The following is a 27,865-nucleotide window of genomic DNA, read 5'->3' as shown; positions in this document are numbered from 1 at the left end:
TGTTGAAACCATCACACCATAGCTCTGGGCATTAATAAAAATAGTTTCTCATTTATATTTATATTCTGTGTTGTGTGACTAATGTACGTGTGCTGCTGTAACACCATAATTTCCCATTTTTTGGGATCAATAAATATCTATCTATCTATCTAAATGGCCAGTAGGAGAGTATTTTTTATGGCAGTTTTCCAATGGCTTATATAGTCAAGTAAGGTAAGGCTTTTACTGTATATCATTGTGCTGGGTGGAGACAAGATAAGAAAACTGTGTTTTACTGATTACAATAGCTGATTGTCAGACATTGATTAAGAGAGGGTGATATGAAGAAATATACTGTATATGAAGAGGAGGTATTCTGGGAGACATAAATGGCCTTGTGTAAATGTATTAAATCTACTGGGCGAGACTAAGAACATAATCAGAATCATTAAATCATAGAATTATTTTCATGTTCTAAAATCTGTTGCCTTTTATTCGACACATACATTATATGTCCTTAAATTAAGTCAACTGAAGAATTTAGTAGCAGGACCACCATACTGGGCACACAGTAAGTGCACACATGAACACACACAGATACACACACAGTTGCAATGTGGGAAGGATGGTTTGGTTAAAAACCATCTTGCAGGCCATGAGGAGATAAGACCACTTCACTTCCCCATCATTTGGTCAGCTTTATCTAAAGTGTGTTTTTTTTTTTCTTTCCTTCCCCTTTGTTTTTCCATCCTTTATTTATTGACTCTCTCTTCTCTATGAAGGTTACACCATGCAGTGCAGGCTTGAAATTATCCTGACCTTACCACGGGCTCTTGTAGCACACACAGATATCTTCTCAGGGAAAATAACCATTACTCTGGAATAAAGCATAAATCAAGTGTTTTTCCGGTGGTGTTGGCAATGTAAAAGAAAGGAACTGGAGGAAAGACATGAAAGAGACACTTCCCTAAGTAATATGCTCTTACAGGATCAGTTGTAGAGTGTGAAGTGCTTCCACCAGTTGAAATGTAGATTTTTTTGCAGTAGTTAATAATTGTATTTTATGCACCAAGTATAAAAATATGTTGTTGGATGTGGGGCAGAAACACAAAGAATACCATTACAAAAAATGGATTTGGAGCCTGCTAGAACAACAATGCAGATTAATTTAAAATAAATCTACTGTATAATGGTCTTGTTTTCTTATAGCATCATTTATCCACGTTTGCCAATCTTTGCAGAGATTGTACCATTGATCTTTAAGAGACATTAAGAATAATAATTTTCGTTTCACTCACTTGTTCTGTCATCAAAAAAACCTAATGGTTTGCCATCAGCCTTCTGTAAACCCAATTCAAAAGTGATAAAATGACACTACCACAATGTTGCAGTAATTAAGACGTTCAGCTGTCGTTTCAATATCCTCCACTTGATATACCTGATCAGATTTCAGCTGGTCCCTTTTCACTTGGCTGTCATCAATTTGTCAGTACTCATGGCCCCTCCAGGCCAATTATTGACTATGTGTTGGAGTGGGATGACGGTAGAAAAAGCTTTAATTTCAGTGTGCAAGCTTGAGAGAAGGTTTGATTCTTGTTAAACATTATGTTTGTTTAAAGCTGCAGCGGGTCCATATCTGCTCGGGTTTGTAGTTCATTTTAGGGATATTAACGATAAATCCAGCCATATGGCTAACTCCCCCGCAGGTAGATATTCTTAGCAAGTGGTACTTCTGTCTGACACCTAACCTGCTATGAGTTGGAAATGTTGGGCTATAAACTAAACAACTGACAGTGAACCTTTCATTTCATTTCCTTTAATATTTTTTACTGCCCTCACAGGTAGGATGGCTGTTCAAATTAGCCACTTCTCCCAAGCCAAAGGCCCCGCTGGGCAGCATCTGTATTCATCAATGCCATAAGGCCAGACCAATTGTAATATTATTTTATGGCAAAGGCATTTTTCATCCAGCCGGTCTCCAATAACTTCCAACTTAGATTTTATGACTTTTCTCTTCCTGGCTTTTTTCTCCCTTTTCAGTGTGTCTCTAAATACTGCACATTCTGCTCATTCTAATGCTCACTCAGTCTCTCTTGTTCCATCTCTACCCTTACTATTGCTTTTAAAATTGACTCGTTCTGTGATTTTTGACCCATCCCTCTCTTTTCCTATACCTCCCTTTTCCTGCATCTTCAGTTTTTCATTTATGGCCATCTGCAGCGAGCTGGGTAATGAAGGCAGTGTTATAAAGTATAGGAGGTGCCTCTGGCCAGCCTCACAGCCTGTGGATCAGCAGATAGACAAATTGAAATAGGATGACGATGGAAACACAGGGGCACAGACTTGGGGATTAGACAGCCGTGAAACATGGAAAAGATCCAAGATTAGAAAAATACAATGTGAACAAAGAAAGTCATGGCTGGTATGTAATGTTTTCCCTTATGTTGCTCTGCCTTTGTGTAACATATACTGTCAGTGAAGAGGAGAAAATGAAGAAGGGAACTTGTCAACAAATAATCATCCAATTAACAGGGTAAATAGATATCAGCGTCACGTGAGTAAAAAAGAATTTAGCCCAGATCTGTTTTTGTCTTCAGTCTGAGGAAAGGTCCAGCTTGGGAAGAAGAGGACTTGGAAGAGTGGGATTCTGAGTTAACAGAGACTGAGAAATAAAGACTAATTAAATACAGAGAATAATGCGTAAACAATTGAAGGGATGGAGATGGCTGTACAAGGGCTGCTCACTGGTCTTTGTTTAATGCAATGTAAAGCGCTTACATGTAAGTACTTTTTTTTAAATGTAAGGCAACCAGAAAATAAACCCAGCAAAAATCTGAATCAGGTATCCGGTGGGTGCACTACCACAAACCCAAGGTATTAAATTTTGTTAAAAGTAAGCTAGCTCTGCACTTTGTGAGTGGCGGCAGAGCTGCCATACAAATCAGTCTGGAGAGAAGGCAACGACAATCACAGGCACGTCAGGTTATTCTCTCTAATAGCATGAGCTCTGTGAAGAGTTAAGCTGTGGGCAGTTTCAAAAATAACACTTGGAGGCCTGTTGGTGGTCTGAAAAACACATGTTTTGGCTTAGAGTACAGTAGATCCTTCTTGATGTGGTTTGACTTTTGCAAAAGAGGGACTTTGTCTTTTCTCTAAGGTCTCACACACACTTAGGTCTTCCTAAACTCCTTCTTTTGTTATTTTTGTCTCATATCGGCTTGCCAAAATCCAAGTTCTGGACTCATATGTTACAAAATATGGACAAACAGCAGCTATTTCTATCCCAAAAGACATTCAATTAAACCTGTTACACGTGTAAATGAGACTACATTGATTAGCAGACATGCACTGTACAAAGATCACAGCGTGAGCAAAACAAGTGGACATGCAAAAGATCAAAAAAGTTGTGTGTGTGTGTGTGTGTGGATGTGTGTGTGTGTGTGTGTGTGTGATGAGTTGTGATCGGTGTTATAGTAACTTATAATTTCATCGTTTCATCACATTTAATCATATTTATTTGCTCATTCAGCAATAAGTGTTCTTGTTGTATATTGCATCAATTTATTATATGTAGTGTTTCACAGGTATGTGTCAAGTAAGGATTTGTTTATAAAATGGATTAGTGCTTTATGCCTGTTCAAAATGTAAATGAACATTTCAAGTGTTTAGCTGGAGCAGTTAAATATTTAATAAGTAAGCATGGGTTTACTGCTCGAGGGCATTTTGGTCAGATTTTGTTATTAGCTGCCGTTGAGAACTGCCGGACTTTTGACCTCCCGGATATGAGATTGTAAAATATTGGGTATTACCATTACTCTAGGCCTTTAAGGACTAATTGTGAGGGTATTGGACATTGATTTATATGTATTGCAATCTGGCTTACCGGATCTACAGTACTGGATGTCCCACCCATTCCACTATCCTGTTATATTTTGCCAGGGCAAGACTGTATTCATAGCAAAGGTTGTGGCCCAGTATCACTGTACCACATGTGTACAGTAGCTGTTACATCTGTATTTATTTAAACATCTTCAATAGTACTGGCTACCTGAGAGAAGCTAAGTATCCTTGTCCTGTACTTTACAATGACCACTACTTTACAGAGTCAACTTATGTCACCGTTAAATAGCAAGAACAAAAATACAATACAATACAAGAAAATACAAGTCGAGAACACACCACAGGAACTCTGGTTTTAAAATCTACATTGACTCTCTACTGGTAAAAATACTTTCTAAGGTGATGAATATTTCCTCTTATATATGTCAAATAGATATCAATTGTCTGACTTTTTTAAGCGATATGTGATATTCTACAACCACATGCCTCCCCACAAAAATAATTTAGCATGTATACAATTGTGTACGTACATGTGTCTGTGAACATTGGTGGTTCACATCCACAAGTGGTCACATGACAACATGAATTGTGTGTGTGTGTCCGTTTTTCTGTGTTTCTGTGTGTATGTGCATGCTTGTGTGTGAACATTGGTGGTTCACAAGTCGCAACATGACAGCATGAACTCTGTGTGTGTGTGTGTGTGAGTGTGTGTGTGTGTGTGTGTGTGTGTGTGTGTGTGCGTGTGCATGTGCGCGTGTGTCTTTGTGTGTGTGTGTATGAGAGAGAGTGGGTGAGAGTGGGTGTACAAGCACAGGCAAGGAAAGTATGGAGATGTCTTTCATCTCCTGGATGAAAATGATACTCTTTCCCATTCATTTCCTATGGTGGTCATTTTTGACCGTAAACAAAAAAAGTGTGACCAAGTTGAAAGTAGTCACAATTAATGTTATGTGTTCAAATGCTTTTTGTGAAGGATATCTTAAGGTCTTGAGGCAATCTGATGAAAAATACTATATTTATGGTACAGAGAATGTGTAGATTGGTTATTTTTGACCAGAACAGTGTTAATAGGGTAAGACCAACTACTAAAAGTGACAAAAACATCTTACGTAGACTGGTGCATGCTGGGTTTTCCAGCATAGTCTTACCTTGGGAGTTACCATCCTCTTATTTATTTATCCGTCACTGTCCCCTGTGACAATGAAACAATGAAAGTGAAGTTGTGCCAGAATACCACTTCAGTATCTGAGCCGGAATCCACAAAAGTGGTCTAGAGTTGTTTTAATGAAGGCATTGTGTAGATTGCCCCTGAGTCTGGTGTTTGCCCCACAACACGAAACAATAAAACACAAGCAATTTGATCATTCTAACGGCAACAACAGCCTGCGCCACTGTGTTTGTGTCTTCCATACGCGCTATTGCTGTGGTCTACAGTGCCCTGCGTGCCACAAAGCTAATAAAATGTACAGCAAGCCAAGGGGTTGGCCACTACATATGGCTTGCCTGGTTGTGCCCCTACATATGTTTGTGTGTGTGTATGTGCTGTTTTTTCTGCACGGCTCCCAGCTGTTATACTGTGACCCAGGCGTCAGGTGCATCCTTTATCCACACTGCTCCCCAAAGATAACTTCAAAAGCAACTTACAGGTACACGTAAAGACTTTCTTGTTTTGGCCCCCGGGGGCTGCAGCGAGGGATCTGAGATTCATGTGTTATTTTGGCCCTGTGGAGCACATAACAATGAACTGTTAATATTATTGGACAAAGCATCTGGTTAGGCGAAGTGCTGCAGATGTGGAAGTGCCTTAAACCTGCATTCTATCTGAATTCCAGCACGGGGCGACATGTGCGGTTGCAAAAGGAGGTCGTTTTCTGTAGAAATCTATGAGAAAGTGATCTACTTCTCACTTGATTCATTACCTCAGTGAACATTTTCATAATGAGTTTATGGTCTCAATTGCTAGGTTCAAGTCTTCTGCAATACAGAATGATGTTCATTTTTTGAATTATGGTCTTGTGGATTTTAAAATCGGCAATAAAGCAGGGGATAATTTGTGTGGCTATGATGCGTGTGCCACTGAAAGTGTGTAACATAACGTGGCTCCTCCCTCACTCCTCCCTCTTGTCTAAAATTGTCACATCTAGAACCAGGATGGCTGCGCCCATAATGGCAAACTCGACAACTCATAGCAGATCTCCACAAACCAATGGTTGACGCCACACATGCTCTGTCCATTTACATTAACAGTCAATGGCACATACTTATGTATAGACATATTCATGTCTGGATGCATGCACCCATATTAATGCATAACAGTGTGCAGGTTTTCATGTGTGTATTTAGCCCAGGAGGCTGAGCAAGTGAACTATGCCTCTATGTCCCTTAATACCCTCTTTACTGTCACCATGCTGAGCAGCTTCACTGTCACTCTCAGGGTAAATAACCATGCCCAAATTAGTCATTTTATGGCCTAAAATAATAACTTCACACCATCGTGAAAGTTTAATACCATTTCCCAGGCTCTTTGCTGACAAAAGCATAATTAAGGCTTGTACATAACATTCTGGGCCAACAAAAATACACCACTTTCAGCAAATTCACAAGTGTTAGTTGGGGGGAAGACTAATTGTGTAATTTCTTCAGTCTCCTGTGCCTCGCTGTTAAACCTAACAATACCAAGGTACAACACTACACTACTGTGTATTGGACTGCAGTGCTCTTCTTATTCTTTGTAATTGTCAGGAATGTTAAAGGAAAAGAAGGAAAAAAAATGTTGTTGTTGTTCAGTCTAGTTCAACACTTTTTTTTCACTATGAATGAAATCTATTTTTTTCCTCTGTTAAGGGCTTAGTGCAAATAGCATCGCTGTTTTTCTTTGTACCTACAAGTTAATTCTCAGATTGTATACTAAGATGCTGATAATGCTGGAAAGGTCTGATCTCAGTTTCAACTGTCCTCTCTACCATGATTTGTTTTTGGCTAATATCTATAATCTGAAGAGAGAGACAGGTCCCTGATCAGCGGGGTTAAAAATGCAAACGAGCAGTGATTTTAGTCGTTATACTTAAAAAAAATCAGAGCAGAAAAAATCTGCCTAAATCAATCTTTACTTCTCAGCATTGCATTTTAAAACACAGGCAATGTTCTCGTTATTTCCAAATGTGGGCCTCGTGCATGTTTTATGTCCTCTTTAAGGCGATGTCTATGAGCAGAATGTTGAATAATTGACGAGACGCGAAGCTGGATCAAACAGCAAGTCTGCTTCTGTTTGTGCCTCTCTGTATGCGCAGGCTGTTCTCTCTGTGCGTGTGGCTGTGAGCATGCATGTGTGTTTGTGTGGTGGATAGCCTATAAGTGTGTGTGTGTGTGTGTGTGTGTGTGTGTGTGTGCGCGCAAGGAAAAAAAAAGTGTCAGAAAGAATTGGTTGTTTTTTTTCTGTAGTGGGTGTGATCGTCACTTTTTACTGGAGATCTAAATAAGTTTAGACTTGTTGTCTAAAGAAACAGATTAGTTGCAATTTTCTACATGAGGAAAATCATATTTTTGTGGCTTTTCAGCTGTTATGCACCAGTTTTGATTACATCCAAATGTCCATCACATAATTACCCATCGGAAAACATGTTTTCCTTGTCTCAAAAGCTGAATTTATCTATCTTATTTTCAGGATTTTATTTGACATAATGCAAGTGTTTTTGTTCAACCATGGTGATAAAAATAATAGTATGGCTAAATACTTACATATCTGTATATCCTTAAAGATGGGAAAGGTTGCATGTTATAGCAGTGCATAAAAATAGGTGCTTTTGAAAATTAATCACTGACAATGGATGACAAATCTTTTTGTTTTAAAGTCAAATTTGAATCCAAATGATGACATTCTATTTATTTTGCTCAGAAATAACTTTACTCATTTTCAACGTTTTGAAGATCATTTTATACATGGCAAATTTTTTGTCCCATCCACCACTTTAGTTCAGTCTGAAATATCTATAATCTATTATAAACTATAGCCATTGTATGGATTTGCCATTAACAACAGCCGTCTCTCAGGATCAATTGCAAATGCGTTGGTGATTCTCTGACTTTTTACCTAGCACCATCATCAGGTCAAATTGTTAAGTTTTTGTTTTTAAGCGCACAATTCCTAATTAATATTAGCAATTATGTCATGTGCTAATTGCCAATTTTTAAATGCTAAATTAAGACCAGGAACATGGTATATCCTTATACTTGCTTAGCATCCGAATACATTAAATATAGCTGTCCTTACTCACACAATCACATCCATCAAACCACCTAACCACACACACACACACACACACACACACACACACACACACACACACTTACACACACACGCACAAACACAAACACAAACACACACACGCCGCACCACACCACACCTTATTCTCCTCCATTGCACGCTCACAGTCAATTGAACCTGTCATCTCCTCTTTGGTCCCCTAATGGCCGTTGACTCCAAGAGAGCTATTAGAGTACAGGACATGTTATTGGAAATCAAAGAGGATTTGGAGTCTAAAGCGTCCTCCTGCAGGGGAAAGCACCCAACAGAGGTCAACTTCTTACAAAAACACACTCGGTCAACCCTGACCGCTCAGGTGGATTGCTTCTGAGTAAATCTCTGTTTCCATCATCGCCATGGTTACTCTGTTTTTTTCTGAGTGATTTTTGAGGTGTGATTGTGATAACGTGATGGCACGCGACATATCACTGGGAGTCTAAAAATAGATAGTGTATATACATACAAGTGTCTGTGAAATTAAATCATTGTCTTTCTTATTTCTTCCACATCAATACTCAAGATTAAGTCTACTTTTCTGAGGTTTAGAATAGGATTATTTTTTTTTTTTTCAAATACGTCAGATCATATCCTAGAAGGTCTGATGGTCTATACAGAAACATGCTGTATTTTGTTGTTGCCATGCATTTTCTCTGCTGGGTTTGTTGCATCAGCGTAGTCACTAGATGTCCAGAGTTTAAAATTCCGATCACAATTCTGATCATCTGATTCCTCAGATAACAAGCAAACATGTCTGTACAAGAGTGCTTTTCTCTGCTAGTTAGTGTGCCGTGAAATTTGTATCAAAACAACCAACATTGTTTTCAAGAGAAGACATAATTGGAATACCTGACCAAAGTTGCAGTCAGTCTAACCCTTTAGAGAATACCTCAAACAAATTGGTAATTTTGAAGCACATGCTGCTGCATAAGAGAGTTCCCTGCATCAGTTTTTGATATAATTGAGATGAACTGGGACCTGAGAATATTCTTGGCAAAGACCAGAACAATTCTTGGCAGTCTCTAATTATAAAATAAGTTCATTACCAGGCAGCTGGCCTAACAGGATCTTGCCTGATCAAGACTGTATGGAACACATTGTCTAATTGCCCTTCTTGAATTAATTTGTGTCATCCAGATAACACAGCATGCTAGAGATATTCCTTTTTTTTGTCTTTACTTATTTTCTTTGTTCAAAAAAAAAAAAAAAATATGCAAAGTCAAATTCATGAAGTATGATTTTAACTGGTGTTTTCCATTATATCAGCGTTTAAAGAGCATAAAAAAAGGAATGGCAGTTTATATAGACATACCAGTTATCCAGTTCCCAGCTGCTGTCAGTTTGTGCTCTCCAAGTTTATGTTGACAATAATTATCAAAGGATCCAGGTAGCTCAAGGTGAACGCTTTAACTCACTGAATAGATTTGAATCCAGTTTGGGAATTACATTGTATGTCATGGTATTTTTATTGTACGTCTCTCCCAATTCAAACAACTATACAATATTTAAGACTTTCTCCTCCTCATTTGTACAAGCACTTATTGTTATAATTCAATAATTTGTTATAATTTATTGCAGTGGCCGTACAAATCAGGACGGGAACAAAGGAAGGTCTGTAACGTAGTATTAAGACAGAGAAAGTCTGCTTAGAGCGGGAGGGGGGGTGGGTCAAACGAACCCAGGACTTTAACCCAGGAGACTGCTGTTCCAGTCCCGGTTGAAATTAAAAGTCAACTATGAGTTATGTTGATATTACGTAACAAACATGACTATGTCACGTTCTGCATCACATGCGTAATTATGTATACTTTTATACGAAAGCAAAGTTATAAATATATTAATTTAAACCCTAACCCAAAATATTTTTCTAAACCTAACTGAGTAGTTTTAGTTGCCTAAACTATTATGTTTAGGTATGTGGACATATATATATACATATATATATACGTATGTACAACACGTATGTACAGATGTGTATATATATACTGTATGTTGGAGGACTATAAAGCACAATAAAATACAAATTGTGTGAAAGTTTTCCCTAGTGAAACTGGCCAGTACTGAGACAGCAGAAGTTCTGGCTACAAAGATGCTATGTATTTTAACGTGTGATTTTAAAACACTGGGAAAGAAACTGTGTATATCTGTAATAACACAAATACAATAAAAACTGTTGCATTTATATTTTAGTCATATTTAGTTACTTTAGTTAGTTAGTTATATATTTTTTCATTAATAGACAAAGTCGCCCCCTTAATACCCCAAACCGCAGAGCAAACATGCAAAGGCTTGTTTTGGAGGACGACTCAGAAATGATTAGATAGCTATTATTGGGCTGGAGAAGGCATGTGTACATTTTTATGACATAGTATTCCCCAAACTGCAAATACATTTGATTTATAGATGTATTCATCCATGCTAAGGTCCACACTTAAAGAGTGAACTAAAATGTCTTTGTGTCAGCACCATTTTGTGGTGTCTATGTGGTAAAAATTGCCTGACCCTCGCCAGCTTGAAATTTGTACATTAAAAGCTGTGGCTAACAAAAGCAGTACAGTGCAATTGATCTAAGCTGTGTGCAAAGGCAGGACGTTTGGGAAATCAGAAGCTTCATTAAAGTTTCATATTGTGTTTCTGTACACTTGCAGTTTCATATTGTGTCTCTATTTACTTAAGGGCCCAAACTGAGTAAAGTTAGACTCACCATGGGAGCTTGGATTATAAAAGCTTTAAGCTTTTAGTAATGTGGCAAAAAAGGCTGTAGAAGTGTTGTTATCATCTTCTCCAGGACCTTAGTAAAGCAATCTTTATATATAAGGGCAGCAGGAAGAGTTTTTGTGTCTTCCAGTGGGATGTTTGTGTATTGTTTTGTAGTAGTTGTGGTTTTCTCTATTTGCATTGCATCGCACTGGCAGTATTATTGATGGAGTGTTCTATTATTTTGTTATTTAGGCAGTTTAACAACATATAATGTGGACCTCTGAGTGACTCAACAGTGGTTGTCCATTTAAAGTTATGTAATGTGCTGTCACCATTATGTCTGTGTTAATCTGTCACTTTCTACTTTCTCCACATTCATAGTGTCACAAAACAGACAGAATGACAGCAGATAGTGACTTTTTGACACACACACACACACACACACACACACACACACACACACACACACACACACACACACACACACACACACACCATACACACAAGCACACACACACCCACACACAAAGTATCAAGACATTAGTCAGCTAGGATTCCCCCTGCGCTGCAAATGGTCTGTGAAAATCACACCAAAATCTTGTGCCAGTCTTGGACAAATACTCGTACACTCGCACACACACACACACACACACACACACACACACACACACACACACACACACACACACAAGACACACAAACACAACACACACACACACACACACACACACATGCATGCACACATTCACAAATGTAAGTATACAAAGGTGTTTGCTCTTTTGCCAGATCTCTTTCACACACACATGCACATGTGGCAAAACTGAGAGGTAGATATCTTTGATAGCTGCCCAGGTTAGATGGCCTTTTGCTGGCAGAGGCTTTTAGAGAGGATGTTGGTACCTCAGTGTTTGGTTTCATGCGGGGCCTTTTGTCCCAATCTGTGGGATGTCGTTTAATAAATGAGGGTTTCTACAGGGAGATAAAAGGAATGGAAACAGGTGAGCACTTCACAGAGCACAGTGCTGAATCACTCAGAAAATCTCAAATAACAGAGACACAAAAATGCTTCACTGTATTAGATTAAGCAGCTTAGCCAGGTCAGGCATAGTAGATTAAGCTCAAATTTTATTTTTTCAAATGCTGAAATACTAACTAAAAATACATTTTTATCTATTTTACAATGTTTAAAAAAAAGCGACGTAAAATGGAGATGTACACTTTCAACCACAATTCATACAGTATCTTTTACCTTTTAATAAAACTCTTATAAAATAAAAATGCATGAATGTGTCTTGACAAAAACCATCACTTTCTTAATAAACATACAATAGCACTGAAAGGCTGCAGGTCATTGCCAAGTCTAACCTGTTTTGCTATTGTATAATTCTTTCTTGCTTAGGTTTTAACGCAGGCAACCTAACAAACACAGTCAGAATACTCAAACGCATAGACTAAATAGAGATGTGAAGTTAAAGCTCTTCAGCAAACTTTGCAGCTTGGATTTTTTTTGTTTAACTATTGTGAAGATAATTTGAGGAAACATCTGTAGTCACAAGTGTTCACATGCTAGTTTCAGTGTCGCACCCATTCTGACTCACCCTTCTTCCCTGTCACATTCAGGCAAATATTTCTGCACACCGAGCTTTAAAGCATGTAAGATATATCACATCCCACGAATTGGTAAATCTCCCCATGCCCTTGTGACTCACCTTTCAATTGAAAAAGAAAGCTTTAGTCTCATGCAATGCCTGTTTTTGTGAGGGTTTTTGGGAGTCACAAAAATCACCTGAAAGAGTTCAAGTTGCCTCTGTGTTTATGTGCCAGTCTTTACCCGAAGCTCTAACCTTCAAACTGCAAAAGTGCTCTGATGCTGTGCTGAGACATCACACACTTAGATGCAGGTCCAGATGCGAGTGTGTGTGCATGCACGTGCCTGTGTATGTGACACAGCCCTCTTGTGACAGCTGTGCCCTTTTCAACAGCACTCAAATATCAGCCATGCTTATCCACACATTGTTTTTCTCAGGCATCTCAACCAAAGATATATACCTTCCTCCATCACATGGGGCCCTGCTATGCTCACAAGTAAAGTAAGGAGCAAAGCTGCACTCCCAACTCACCTGTTTTCTATAGGTTGCACCATGCCTTCTTAAGTGCAGCCGGTTTGACACAGGAGCAGAGAAGAGAAAAAGGGTAGGAGAGAGGTAAAATAAAAAAGGTAGGAAAAGGGGAGAAAAAGGCTACCCTGCTGTTGGGGGAAATTGTTTCCATGATGTTTGAAGTCCGCAACATTCCAATTGGGCTGCAAAGAATTGGGATTACACACACACACACACACACACACACACAACTCGCCCTGTAAGAGATAGAGGCAAGGAGCGAGGAGGAGGGGATAGAGAGGGAGGGATGGCGATGAGCAGTGAAAGTGGCAGTGAGATTTGGAGAGATGGCAGAAACCAGAGGAGAACAGCCTCCATGGTTGTGACAGCAGCTGAAATCCTGTCCACTGGAGGAAAAGGGAGATGACATTCCCATGAAGGAAATGCGTAGGAAAACGAGGCAAGTGGAGGAAAGAGATAAAAATGACAGAGGAAATATATAAAAATAAAGTGTGAGAGAGTCACAGCCAGAGAGGAAAATTGTAAAACGGACAGATTGTTTGGACATTTGTGCTTTTTAGAAGCCATGATCAATAGGCAACTGTTTGGACAGTTTTGCTCAGTGTTGGTAGGCAATTCAGCCAATAAACAGCACATGTTTGCCCTTATTTACAGTTGAGTTCCAATTACCAAATCCCATTCCTGCCACACATTATATTGCCAATGGTTTGCACAGGAAAGACAACATCATACAAACTAAAGGTTATTTTAACTATGCATGCTATAAAGAATGTGTTCTTGCATGCTGGAGCCTGTGGTTTCATTGATATTTTTTGTGTAGTACAACAAGGCCTTAATGAACAAGCTCCTAGGGTGTAATATCCGATATTCTCCCCCTGAAATAATACATGACTCCTTCTGTTTTTTATTATTTGTTTCTTTGCTGTCTTTTGCAGACCTTGACACACCTGTTTTGACCGTGCACCAGACCATCAGCGATGTGCGTGGCAGTTACTACCAGGAGAAGACAGTGTTCCTCCGCTGCACCGTCAACTCCAACCCTCCTGCAAGATTCATCTGGAAACGTGGGAACATGCTCATCGAACAGAGCAAGGACAACGGAGTGGACATCTATGAGCCGCTTTACACTCAGGTAGTCTACACAGGAACGTGTGCAGTACATAGACACACAGACAGGTTTGCTGTCACTCCATGCTTTATGCTCTCCCCTGTAAGAAGTGCTTCATAAACTCCTCCCCACTGAATTATGTCCTGCTTTACTTTTACTTTTTTACCCTTGTCTTGAGAAAATGTTTTCAATTTAAATCCCTCTCTCCCTTTCCCTTTCTGTTTAACACTGATAAAGCAGCATGGTTGTGACCCAGCTTGTGACCAGGTGAACAGGAAAAAGCCCATTCAGCAAGACACATCCACTATCTGTGCAGTGTCTCACCACTGTGTGGTGGAGCTAGTCCTGGATGCTATATCAGAGCTAGGGCCCGATTACACAGAAAAGCGTTGCTATCAACCTGTCGCTTGTAACCTGTCGCTTGTACCTGTCACCAGCAAAACCATTGTTTTTGCATTGTACAACGCCGTGGGCTTATTTCTTGTGCTGTGCCGTGCGCCCCGTTTTTTTTAAAGAGTTTTTTTTTACATACATAACACTTTGTTTTTTATCTGATTGTGCTACATGAATTCAATGCCTTGCCTTGCCATGCCTTGAATTAAAATACAAGTTGGCTTGATTAGCTAGCTAGCTGAAGCTGACAGCATCTGTTTTATAGTCACTTCAGCCGAACAACAGCCAAACAAACCAATGCTTGCTGAATAGAAACGGGAAGCCTGTAACAGTAACTATGGGGGATGAGACTTAGAAAACTGAGCAGAGAGACTTTAGCGCACAATTGTTGCGTTAGCACAACTGCTCCCTTTTTCTTTCACTTATCAAAGCATCAGTCAGCCACAAAGAAGTGCCCCTTGAGTTCAATTAGCCAGCCAGCAAAGCTCTTCCCAGGGCTGCCCTTAAGACACTGTTGGCCTATCACCTACTGTAGCAGACAAACCGTTATACAGTATCAGTCAAGTCATCAGTGATGTTGAAAGAGATGTGTGACTGCTTCTGTGTGTCCAAGAGAGTGTGCATGTCTAGATGAGGGGCAAAGAGAAAGCTACTGGACTGGCGAGAGACACTGATTTATAAATAGTCAGCGAGAGGATGGATGGATTTAGCGTTTATTTTTGCACTCACAATCAGATCACTTTGATTTTCCTAATGGTCTCATGTGAAGCCATTTAAAATGCATCATTCATATTACTCTATATAGAATTAAGATGCTTCAGTTGATAATCAGGGCATGTCAGACATACACAGTGTGTGTGTGTGTGTGCATGTGCGTGCGTGTGTGTACGTGCGTGTGTGTGTGTGTGTGTGTGTGTGTGTGTGTGTATCTCAGTGTGTCTTTGACCCTGTTTATCACACTGCAACTCATCAAAAATTAAAGTGACTTTTACTCAAGATTATAACCCAGTTTAGAAAAGGCCGCGCTTTCTCATTGATGTAATGTTATGTGTGATGTAATGTGTACAAATTTGTTTATTATTAGGATAAACCCCTTTAGATGTAGCATCTCATTTTTGAGGGGGTCCCAATGGAATTAATTGAAATGTGGTTATGTTAAATGTACAGTATATTTAAATCAATGTTCATATGTGTCTAATAAAAGATTATGTGGTAAAATATTTGTATTACATTTTAATAGGATGTTTTGTGTGTGTGTGTGTGTTTGTGTGTGTGTGTGTGTGTTTGTGCGCGCTTCATCCCATCTAGGGTGAGACCAAGGTGCTGAAGCTGAAAAACCTCAGACCCAAGGACTTTGCTGATTACACGTGCCAGGTGTCCGTCCGCAATGTCTGTAACATCGAAGACATGTCGGTCACCTTTAGGCTCACAAATGCCACATGTAAGTTTTTTAATTGTTTCTTTGAAAATATATCGCAGACAAACAGATGCCTGCGTGCACACACATTACATGCCTTCACAAAGCCAAGATTTCTCTGCTATTAATTTCTTGCTTTGGTTTTTGTATTCCCTTTCTTTCATTCTCCCATCTTATGTGAGTTTTCTCTGCATGCTCGTCGTCTTGGCTCAGGAATGTCTTGCTGTCTGTCTCTTTCTCTCATTGTTAACATGTCTCCCATCTTTATTTCTTCTTTCAACACTTTCATTTTCTAACTTCCTTTAATCTCTCTCTTTCCCTGAGATTTATCTCTACCCTTTGACTTTCCATCGGGTTTGCACTAGGTCTCTCTATCTCCTCGGCTGCTTCCCAGCGTGCCATATTTCGTCTCTGTCTTGTGTTTTCTGTTGCTGAGAGCTCATGTCAGGGCCGTCAGTGGTAATTCAGTTGGCACACTCCCTGTTATCTCCAATTCACTCTACACCGCTCTGTCCATCTCCACAACACCGCCCGGCAACTCTGTTACTTCTGACAACATTGTTGCCGTTGACAGCCCTGTCATGTTTCTTGTCAGACTGATACACCACAAGGAAAGGCCCTTTGGTTTTTCCATTGTGTTTGTTTTTTCTTCTTCTCTCCCTTTCTTCTTGCCCCTCTTTCTAAATGCCAGCCAGTTTGAATATATGTTCCCAAATATTGCAAGACAATTAAATGTTTAATAGCGTTCTATAACAGATTTTCAAAACCATCATCAGTTATGTTTATTTCCTTACAGTGGCGTGAGTGCACTCATTTTGAAGGTCTTTGTTGTCACATTTTGTGCAACATGCATCCAACATGCTCAAGAGCCATTTGAAGATATAAGAACTATGGGCTTCTCGTCTTAATCTAGTCTTTCTCACAGTCAGAAGGCCAGAATAGATATGCACTGAAAATGTGAATACAGCAAAACTGTGCTTGTTAATAAAATTGCAACTGTGCCTCTGCATATAGTTTTGAATGAAAAGACACTTGAGGTTAGAAAATCAGCCTTCTGACCAAAACTTAGGTTCTTTAAATCTCCATAGTTTTGGTAAAAGGGAAAGATTTATACTCCCTTTAAGCAATATTGTGAAATTTTGGATAGCTCTATCATCCCAGTTGGGACGGTTAAAATTATCGTTTATGAGGTCTTCCACTGAAGCCAGGTCGCTATGGTGAGAGTGAGCTAGCTCTGCCTTCTGGCAGACCTTGAATGGAGTTCTGTATGGGGCTCCAGTAGTGGACGCCATAGTTCTGCTGGGGGATTTCAACATACACGTGGGCAATGATGGAGATACTTGGAGAGGCGTGACTGGGAGAAACGGCCTCCCTGATTTTAACCAGAGTGGTTGTCTGTTGTTGGACTTCTCAATCCATGACTAGCACAATCATGGATTGTCCATAACAAACATAGGGATGCTCATAAGTGTACGTGGTACCAGAGCACCCTAGGCCAAAGATCAATGATCAATTTTATAATTGTTTTATCTGATCTGAGGCCATATGTTTTGGATACTCGGGTGAAGAGAGGGGCGGAACTGTCAACTGATTACCATCTGGTGGTGAGTTGGGTCAGGGAATGGGGAGGACTCTGGACAGACCTGGTAAGCCCAAATGGGTAATGCGGGTAAATTGGGAACGTCTGGAGGAAAAATTATGAAAGCTCTGGGTGTGGAGGGTCTGTCTGGGTTAAACCGCCTCTTTAAAATTGCGTGGAAGTCTGGGACAGTGCCTAAGGAGTGGCAGACTGTGGTGGTGGTTCCCCTCTTCAAAGTGGGGGACCAGAGGGTGTGTGCCAATTACAGGGGTAACACACTTCTCAGCCTCCCTGGTAAAGTCTACTCCAAGGTGCTGCAAAGGAGGGTTTGGCCGACAGTCAAACCTCGGATTGAAGAGTAACAATGCAGATTTTGTCCTGGTCGTGGAACAACAGATCAGATCTTCACTCTCGCAAGGATGCTGGAGGGAGCCTGGGAGTATGCCCAACCAGTCTACATGTATTTTGTGGATCTGGAGAAGGCGTAGGACGTATTAATATTTATGGACAGGATATCGAGGCGTAGTCGGGGTGGGGAAGGGTTGCAATTCGGTGGTCTCAGGATCTCATCGCTGCATTTTGCAGATGATGTGGTCCTGATGGCATCATCGGCCTGTGACCTTCTCTAAATCTGAGACCATGGTTCTTAGCATGAAACCGATGGAGTGCCCTCTTCAGGTAGGGAATGAGTCCTTACCCCAAGTGAAGGAGTTTAAATACTTTGGGGTCTTGTTTGCGAGTGAGGGGACCATGGAGCAGGAGATTGGTCAAAGAATCTGAGCAGCGGGTGCAGTATTATATTCAGTTACATTGCACCGTTGTGACGAAAAGAGAGCTGAGCCAGAAGGCAAAGCTCTCTATCTACTGGTCAGTGTTTGTTCCTACCCTCACCTATGGTCATGAAGGCTGGGTCATGACCAAAAGAACAAGATCCAGGGTACAAGCGGCCAAAATGGGTTTCCTTAGAAAGGTGGCTGGCGTCTCCCTTAGAGATAGGGTGAGAAGCTCAGTCATCCGAAAGGAGCTTGGAGTAGAGCCATTGCTCCTTTGCGTTGAAAGGAGCCAGTTGAGGTGGTTTGGGCATCTGGTAAGGACGCCTCCTGGTAGCCTCCCTAGGGAGGTGTTCCAGGCACGTCCAACTGGGAGGAGGCCTCAGGGAAGACCCAGGACTAGGTGGAGAGATAATATCTCCAACCTGGCCTGAGAACGCCTCGGGATTCCCCAGTCGGTGCTGGTTGATTTGGCTCGGGAAAGGGAAAGTTGGGGTTCCCTGCTGGAGCCGCTGCCCCCGCGACCCGATACCGGATAAGCAGATAAAGATGGATGGACTTCACACACAAAAGAGTAAAGAGAAAGGTTTCTTGTTTTGCTATGTTTTTATGATGGCCACAAGTCCCCAGTGACTTTTTGCTTGAACCTTTTGTTTACAGACTTTGAACAGAAGGAGAGGTTATCAATTGGGCAATACAGCCTCGTTCGGATAAGAGATAAATGTTCCCAGGAGTCTTCTGAAGTCAGCTGAATGTGGAGAAGATAATAAAAAAAGAATCTGTGATAAAGTTAAGAGGAGATGAAAAAGAGTCTGGCATTTCTATTAAAGAGCACAAAAAAAGAAGTTGATACAAAGATAATATGAAGAAAAACAAAGGATATGAAAGACTGATCTGAATGACAGATGGAAATGGCTTGCTGAAATGCTCCGGAAAACAGAGTGATGCTAATGAATTAGTCTCAGGTGAATGAGACATGCTATCAGTTAGAGGAGACAACATATAGGACCAGAGATGATAAACGATGGATTATGATGAAAGAAAAATGCCAGAGAAAGTGACCAACATAGAACAAAAAAAGAGGCTAAAACATCTGTAAACTTTACTGTAAATCCGAATACAGATTAAGGCTAACTGTGTCATGGTTCAGAATTATTTGAACATCATCTTTTGAATGGATACATATTTTAAATAATACTCAAGATCTCAGATAATAATAGCTGTATTTTTTTCTTTTAACGTTTATGTAAAACAGTCACAAAATGTGCTGCTCAAAATCAACAGGTAGGAAGGAAAAACACACGTCTTTACTGTAATAGTCTAGCTGTAAGTGATAGGTGTTCCTTCTGTCTTCCTGTCCTCCCCTCTTGGACTCCTGTGGCTGAGATCAATTGTATCCCCACGGTTCAGTCAACACACACACACACAGACACACATGCACGCACACACACACACACACACACACACACACACACTTAAACACATCTACAATAACGATAAATGTCTGCCTGGTGTTGGCATTTGAGAGCAGAAACTTGCCAGAGCAGTCTCAGAACAGATTTCACAGTGTGAGTGTGTGTCAATGTGTGCATGTGTGTGTGTGTAATTAAAGGTCCCATGACATGGTGCTCTTTGGATGCTTTTATATAGACCTTATTGGTCCCCTAATACTGTATCTAATGTCTCTTTCCCAAAATTCAGCCTTAGTGCTAATTACAGCCACTAGAGTCAGTCCCACAATGAGCTTTCCTTAGAGCGTGCCATTTCTGAGCCTGTAGCTTTTGAGGAGGAGAGAGAGGGGGGTGCAAGGTGGAGACTGGGGGTGTGGCCTTGACCAACTGCCACTTTGCTTGTTTAAAAGTTGTGTTGTCTCTGTCTCATGGTGGGCCAAACTCTCTGGGCGGGCTTAGCAGAGAAAGGGGAGGTAAGCTCACATGGACCAATCAGGAATCTTGCCCCATCTGAGCTTTCATTTTCACAAAGGCAGAGCAGGATACCCAGTGCTTGGTTTACACACATTGCCATTTCTAGCCACTGGGGGACCATAAGCAGGCTGGAGGAACGCATTTTAATGTTAACAGTCTCATAAAGTGAACTTTTAATGCCATGGGACCTTTAAAGAAGAAACAAAAGAAATAATAGAAAGAAAGAAAGAAAGGAGCATGGTTAGTGGTGTTTGTATGTGTGTGTGTGTGTGTGTGTGTATGTGTGTGTGTGTGTGTGTGTATGTGTATGTGTGTGTGTGTGTGTGTGTATGTGTGTGTGTGTGTGGGGGGGGGGGGGTATGTAGGATGGAGAAAGCTGCATTTCAGGAAAATACAATGTATTTATTTTTAAACTTTTTATCTGTTGCTTAGACACATTTGTTAAAATAAACCCCATGTTACAAACTGCATTAAAGCAACACTAGAGAACTTGGTCCACCTACAGGTTGGAAACGGAATTGTCCCAGTACTTTACATTGTCCAGTTCATTCGAACTACAGATCCGCTACCCGATCTGGCAAACTTGCATAATGTAATGTAATGGACAATTCCACTTCCAATCTGTAGGGGGACCAAAGCAGGAAAACATTCTCCACCTTTGCTTTACCATGTTTCCCCAAACTATACATTGTTACCCTAAACCTGATATTTTCTTACCAAAATGAAGAACTGGTATCACTACAGTAAACGCACAAAAATGTTATTCAACGTGATATATCCAAGTTCATCAGAATACTAATATTTTTTTAGAACACATTTAAGACACAGCAATAAGACACAATGGGTATTAAGTAATACAGGGTTTATTGTTAATCCAGCTACAGGAGAAAAATCGCTTTTCAGAAAAGGGTAAATATTATGATGTTATCGCAAAACATCCCTCACTTAGATCTCCAAAAAAAATGTAACTGGCGAGTGACAGGCGGGGAAAGAAATAGAGAAGGCAATATCATAGATACACAGAAGGCAAAGAGTTGCACAGAGATGGACAGAAGGACATATAATATCTTGTTTTTTCTTCTCTAAATATACAGTATATATTTATCTAATAAGCGTGTTTTGTTATTCCCAGCTGAGATCCCTTTTGTCCTTGTAGCGTCAGTCACTGCTTAGATTAGATTCACCCAACTAGGTCACGCCATCACCGCTGATTCACCGCGCTGGGACAAGGGGATTGATTGATTTTTATATCATAATCCCAGCCTGGGATTTGAGTATGGGATCTTCTGCCTTCCAGTAACTGCTGACAGCGGCCAAATCCTCTTCCCCTGCCTCTCGTAAAAAATAACACGGGGGCAGTGCTCCAGAGCTTGTCATGGTATTTAAAGTGGTGTAGCACAGGGGTGGAGGGGGTAATGAAACAAGGCCTGGACATGTGGAGGGATGAAGCAAAACAATAGATTACATTTTATTGACTTCCACCACGACTGAATGTGGACTTTGGATACTGTTTGTTTGAAGTAAGTAGGAAAATGTGCATGAAGAAATAAATATGAAAAAGTCCCAAATTATCAGTTTAAATGTCATGCCTCACACATTTATTATTTTATTTTTTTATATCACATTAGACATAGACACGGAACATATAAAGCCTGAATACCACCACCACACAAATGACGGCTATTTTTTAAAGTAGTTAATAAAACAGAAGATAGAGAAAGAAGAGGGCAATAATTTGAAGCTAAAAGCTTCTATCATAAGGTAAATTATTAATCTGGCCCTACATGTTTTCTAGTAGGGGCTCCTGCGGAGGTCTAACTATTATATTAAAATCATAAAACAGCAGGTGTGTGGACATTACATAATCACTATTGTGAACTGTGAAGTACAATAAAAAAGAGATGCTCCCCATAAAAAAAAAGAAAAAAGGAGAAATGCTAAATTGGCTTTTTAGAACTGTCACATTGATTAATAATCGTCAGGAAGAGACTTTGACAGTTTCTAAGAGTGGTGTCTATGTGTCAATTGAGGTGATAATTTGAAAACACTTGTTTCTCCTGTTCTGTTTAATTTAATTAATAAAATGAAGCAGAATAAAAGAAAGATTAAACCATGATAAAAACATATTTCCTTTTCTGAATAATGATGCGGGCAGGTAAACAGCACAAAAGAAAGAAAGAAACATACACGCACGCACACAAACACACGCACACGCACGCACACACACACACACACACACACATACCATGATATAAAGAGGTTGACAACCTTTGGGTGAACTGTAAATCTGAACAATGGAAAAGTTGATTCAGTCTTTTATTGATTTCTGTAACTCTTACTACAATATACCTTCACAATAATATGACAGCCGTACTAGTGTGTAATATATATAATGAGATCAATAGGTGGCAAATCCTATTGCGTAATAATTCCCCCTTGAAAAGTTTAGGATCGATGGGCAATCTGCAATAACCCTTATTACTGTAAAACCTCTGTGGTAGGATGTCAGACTGAATCTGTGCAGTCAGTTTTATGTAAGGCCCTAATCCATGTTTGAGTGTGCTGATGTGGGAGAAAGAGAGGGAGAATAGAAAAATGGGAGAGACAAAAAAAAACATACATTCAACAAAACCCACAAGCGTCAATTTATTTAAAGCTATTCCACGTTCATCCGTTATAAGACTTACTCTTTATTTATATTTTTTAATTGTTTAGTTCTATAGAAATGTATATAGTTATATGATTAACTGATTCTGTGTGTATGGACTCTAGGGGTGTAGGTAAAGGCCTCCTATTACACTGTTCAGTTCAGTGTAAATGTCTCTACCAGTCTCAAATCTAGTCCAGTCAGGGGATGAGGGTGGGGATTTAGAGCCACACCACTGGCAGGAATCAATTTGTTTCTAAGGCTGCTTTGATCACTTTTTTGTGAAGTTACTGGAAGGGGCTTTACGAATCTCAGAATTTCAATTCTGTGCCCTCTGCATTTGACCTTTCCTGTTTCAAAACGTACTACTTTAATTGTACAAGTCAGCATGCAGCCTCTTTTCAGCAGTGCTGAATTACACATATTCACCCATGACCTGCACTGTACAAATGTAAGATACCAATTGCAGTGTTGAGATTAAAATTGGCAACATTCTGGTCACAATCTTTAAACCATATCCTAATGCAGTCCAAGTTCTGGCTTCTGATGAAATAGTGTAACCTGTCCTGACCTTAAAAAACTGTCTTTAAACTGACCTCTTTACATTAAATTTAGTATGTAAATCAAACTGTTCTATCTCCAAACCGCTGTGTCAGCGCTGGAGAAAGGTCTGGCTACACAACACACATTCTACAATAGGAGGAAAAAAATGCTCTGGCTCGTTTGCATCTCTTTAAACCAATCACAATTATCTTTGGCAGTGCTATGCTCCGGAGTCAGCAACTGTGCCATTGCATATAGTTTGGGGAAGAAACTTGTTTTGATGGAACATTTGCATTTCCATCATCCCTGTGTTTAACATTACACTTGCTATAGCTCACTCAGCACACGGCAGATAGTGCGAGACAGGAAGTTTAGCACAGAAACAAAATAAAACATCCGGTTAATTTAAAAAAAAAAAAATAGACCATGCTCATGGAGGATCATATTTCCCTGCATTCCACCTTGAAAACACAGCACAGAGTTTTTTCTTCTCTACTCCTCTGGATGGAAACAAACTATTGTTAGTTTTGTGGCTCTATTCTACATGAACTTGCGACATCTCGTGGGTCTTCTAGACTTTAGCTGTCAGTCATGGCCGCAAATGTTCCGCAAGAAATCCGGACCTGGTGCTGATTGACAGACAGCGGAGCACGGAGCCGTTACGCAGCGGAGTTGATCTGCAGCCGTTACACATCTGGTGGAAATTGGGGGTTACAATCATTCACAGAAAGAGCTAAGCAGGCCTTTTGTCAAAACGTTCCCTTTTCAGCATGTAACTTGATAGCTCTGAGGTTGTTTTAGTCGTTTCCTGTAGCAAAGAGATTACATTGGATTAGAACTATAACAGAGATAGCAGAAAGAAAGGGGGGAAAGACTGAGATCCTGTGCGGAGCCACGTGCCACATGTCAGCCTTTATACTGTTAATCTACTTCCGTTGCACCAGACTAGTCGGGCCAACATGCCACCTCACCATATTTTTGACTAAAGTAAAGTTGACACCCACTGTTTTTGGGTAGAAAACATCTGCACATCCAACCCAGTCTCACGGAAATTCATGAAATTGTGACGTTGTTTTGATTTATTGATTCGTCAACAGTAACACCATTTTCTCGTTTATTTTGTGGTTGTCACCACGAGGTCACCACAAAAATATCCAACAACTGCCATGACACTTGGCTTCTCTGGGGGACGCAGGAACGGGGAAATGAAACGGACGCAATCTCCGGTCTCCGGGGTGAAACTCCTGTGTTGTTTGACCCATCCACCATCCCAACCAACCTCCTTACGCGGATTTTCAGCTTTTCAACACTACTCAATACTGTAATCGTGCTGTTATCACAAAAGGTGCTTCCCATTGAAATACATTGGTTTAAAATTTCGTGCTCACCACCATGAAACAACAAGAAAATCGTGTCCCTGCACACGAATCAATAGATTTAATAAAATCACCATTTCACAAACTGCCATGAGACTGGGCTGACACATCAACAAGCATACAGCACCTGTCAGCATTCACCCCTATCTAAACCTTTTGCTTTTATTTGCAGCTGATGTCCCCCCCCCAAAAAACCCTCTGCATTTCCTCTGTAGATAAATTAAGTCCTGCAAATCTGAAATAGGCAATAGATCATGGCAGTGAGAAAGAAAGCAAGTCATATAGAGAATGCAGTTAACAAAAAAGAAAAGAATGAGAAACAGGTATTGAGACATGGGATACGAAGACCGATATTGAAGATACAGAGGTGACAAACTGACGGAGAGAAAAGGCGAGAGAGGGAGTGAGAAAGTGTGAGCATGGAAGAGAGAGGCATTTGTTACCTGGTTGTAAACCGCTGTGCTGCACATAAATCCCATTACTTTGGGAAGAGCGCTGGCTGGTACGACCGTCACCCACGCATCCCCAGGAAATTGAAGCTATAATTCTCAAATCCTCAGTCCCCCCCTTGCTTCACATGTTCACTGCTATTTTTTTTTTTCTTCCCAGACTTTTTTTTTAACAGTACTTTTGGCCTTTTCTGTTCTTGGAATTTGAATTTGTTTAGTCGTTTATTTATTTGTTTATTTTTTAACACAGTTTACATTAGTATTCACCTATATAGCTAATTTGAAATCCACTTAACCTGACAGATTTTTAATTCATCTTGGACACCAGTGCACTCAGAGGAAAACCACGTAAGCAGCATACTCTCACAGATTAGTGGATGTCAAAATGTCAGCATAATCAGTTCTGTCAACCTACAGGGCTTTAATGTATTAATTTGCCCTGACACTCTTTTTTACTGAATCTGCATTTAACAAACAGTTTCTCTGGAGGTGCACTGAATACTTAGAAGTCTAATTAGGCTTACAGGGGCTTACCTTCCTAGATTTGATACAATGGAAGTGGACAGTGCTATTTATGCGCTGATTGCAGTTGTTACAACAGTGAAATTTCTTGTCAGCTTGCGAGCCATCACTAGTGAGGTCAGCTAAAGAGATGTCCCATTAGTGTGTTTTTGCACGCACATTATTGTCACCCATGTAAGAGAGTACAAGGCACCTGTCTGTTTGTGTGTGCTGCGTGCGTGTGTTCTTGTGTATTATAGAAACATGATAAACTAGTTTGTTGAGCCTCCGTGAACCTCTTTCATTATGCCGATTGCAATCTGTTAAAAAAGAGATTAGATGAGAGGATGTACTGCATAAAGTCTATTAGAGGAATGAATTGCTTCCTGTACTCTGTGGGGTCGTTCTCTCACTGAGGATTAACTTTCTCTCAGGTCGATAAAAGCCTGGATTCTCCTCCTTCCTCCTCATTTTGAAAGACCCCGTCTGGAGAACACACCTTTAAAATGCACATAAATAAATATTTAAAATGCATAAACAGTAAACTAATATGTTGTTGCTGTAATATACTGTTTAATGTACACATGTCTATACTTAAATATTGCATGATGAACTAAACTACTTTGCCCTGTTATTTTCCCAGGCACCACATCAATAGTATTGCTAATGGTAGACAGCACATTTTTCTGCAGATAATTCTTTACTCAGGTTGCTGTAGGCTCACCTCTGAGGTTGGATTAGTTTATTTTCTACAAGCATCTAAACCTATTAGAGAATGTAACCCTCTTACATCTTTCTGCATCATAGAGTTGGAATTAATTCACAAATAAATAGGTGTTTACCACTGTAACTCCAGAACTTTGTGTGTGTGTGTGTGTGTGTGTGTGTGTGTGTGTGTGTGTGTGTGTGTGTGTGTGGTGTGTGTGTGTGTGTGTGTGTGTGTGTGTTCTTTAGTTTTTGTGCCACTTCTAAACAAGGAGCACATATAAAGCAAATCCATTACTATAGAGAATAATTGGGAGAAATATGTACAACAAGTTCAGCAGCCAAGTATGGCTTGCTTTTAATTTATTTACAAAATGACCCAAAATGAACTGTTCTTCACAGAGTAATGTATCATTATGCCTACATGAGCTAAACAGTATGGTGTTATCACCTGCTGCATGATGTCTTACAGGGCGGCAATAGAAAAAACAAACATTATCATCCCATGTGACATTGCAACCTAATGAAGAATATATACATAATTCAAAGAGGCAGGTTGACTGAGCACATTTCAAACAGAATACAATGACCTTGTTTTTCTTCTTTTTTTGCCAATATAACTTAGCCAATTACTTACAGAGAGAGAGGCAGAGTAACAGTCTCTGACACAAATTTACACCAGAGAGCTTAACAATACCACAACAGATTAGTAACTTGTGGCCAGTGAAGCAGCTCCAGTAGAGAAACTGGGGCTCCACTGCTTTGCCCTAGGGTGTTTTCACTGCAGTTGATGAGAGAGGGGGAGACCTTTCCATATTACTCCACCAAAAAGTTTTTTTGAAGCCACTCGAGGGATTTAAACAGGTGACATTCAGGTCACAAGCTCATTTCTCTCAATGTTACCCTCCTGTCACCCCATTTACAACCTGTGGCAAGATATGCAAAAACCTATTACAAGATGTTGCAGATAAAACTGCCACCTACATGATGAGGAGCATTTAAAGTGCTCTAAAAAGTGTTCAGTTTTACATTAAACTAGATACAACCATTTGAAACAGGGTTTTTACCACCATAAAGATGTGGGGAAAACGTGTTTGGTGCTCCATATGTAACCTTACAAAGAGATGATTTTAACATCACACACACTTCTGGAATTATTGTGGGCAAGTATGCAACTAAACAACCATTTAGTGGTTTTACATGAACTGCAATTCCCAGCTGCCATTTGCCAAAGGGGATTTTATTTTGTAGCACTAATTACGTTAAACACAGAAAAAAAAAAAAAAATTAATAATAACCTATTTAATTGGATCTCCTTTCAGCTTTTGTCTTTTCATGATACCCATAATGTTGTTGTTCTTTCGCCAAACATAACGTGCTAGTAAGAATAATTGAGCAGAAACGAGCAGATAGCCTATTGAATGCAGACTTGACATACTGTCATTTCAAAAGCTGCCAAGCCTAATATGTAAGCAACAAAAAATACTACTTACACATTCAGCAAACAGAGCAA

At 40.0% G+C, this 27,865-nt stretch overlaps 1 protein-coding gene and 1 long non-coding RNA gene across 2 annotated transcripts in view; one reads left to right on the top strand and one right to left on the bottom strand.

The window, feature by feature from the left end:
• The window catches only part of mdga1 (MAM domain containing glycosylphosphatidylinositol anchor 1), a 174,922-nt gene that overhangs the window by 92,683 nt on the left and 54,374 nt on the right, over positions 1-27,865 (top strand). Inside the window, exons 5-6 of the mRNA XM_032515287.1 lie at positions 13,875-14,071; positions 15,749-15,885. Of these exons, the coding sequence (XP_032371178.1) occupies positions 13,875-14,071; positions 15,749-15,885 (334 nt within the window). The remainder of the gene's footprint in view (positions 1-13,874; positions 14,072-15,748; positions 15,886-27,865) is intronic.
• Positions 819-20,775, bottom strand: LOC116689022 (uncharacterized). The gene is made up of 3 exons (XR_004331910.1): positions 20,631-20,775; positions 12,766-12,771; positions 819-831 (listed from the first exon to the last, which is right to left on the bottom strand). It is a non-coding gene; the product is annotated as an uncharacterized LOC116689022 (long non-coding RNA).

This window comes from Etheostoma spectabile, chromosome 1, assembly GCF_008692095.1.
Source record: "Etheostoma spectabile isolate EspeVRDwgs_2016 chromosome 1, UIUC_Espe_1.0, whole genome shotgun sequence".
NCBI classification, from domain to species: Eukaryota; Metazoa; Chordata; class Actinopteri; order Perciformes; family Percidae; genus Etheostoma; species Etheostoma spectabile.
The sequence above is the reverse complement of the archived record's forward strand: the minus strand, read 5'-3'. Positions and strand labels throughout refer to the sequence as shown.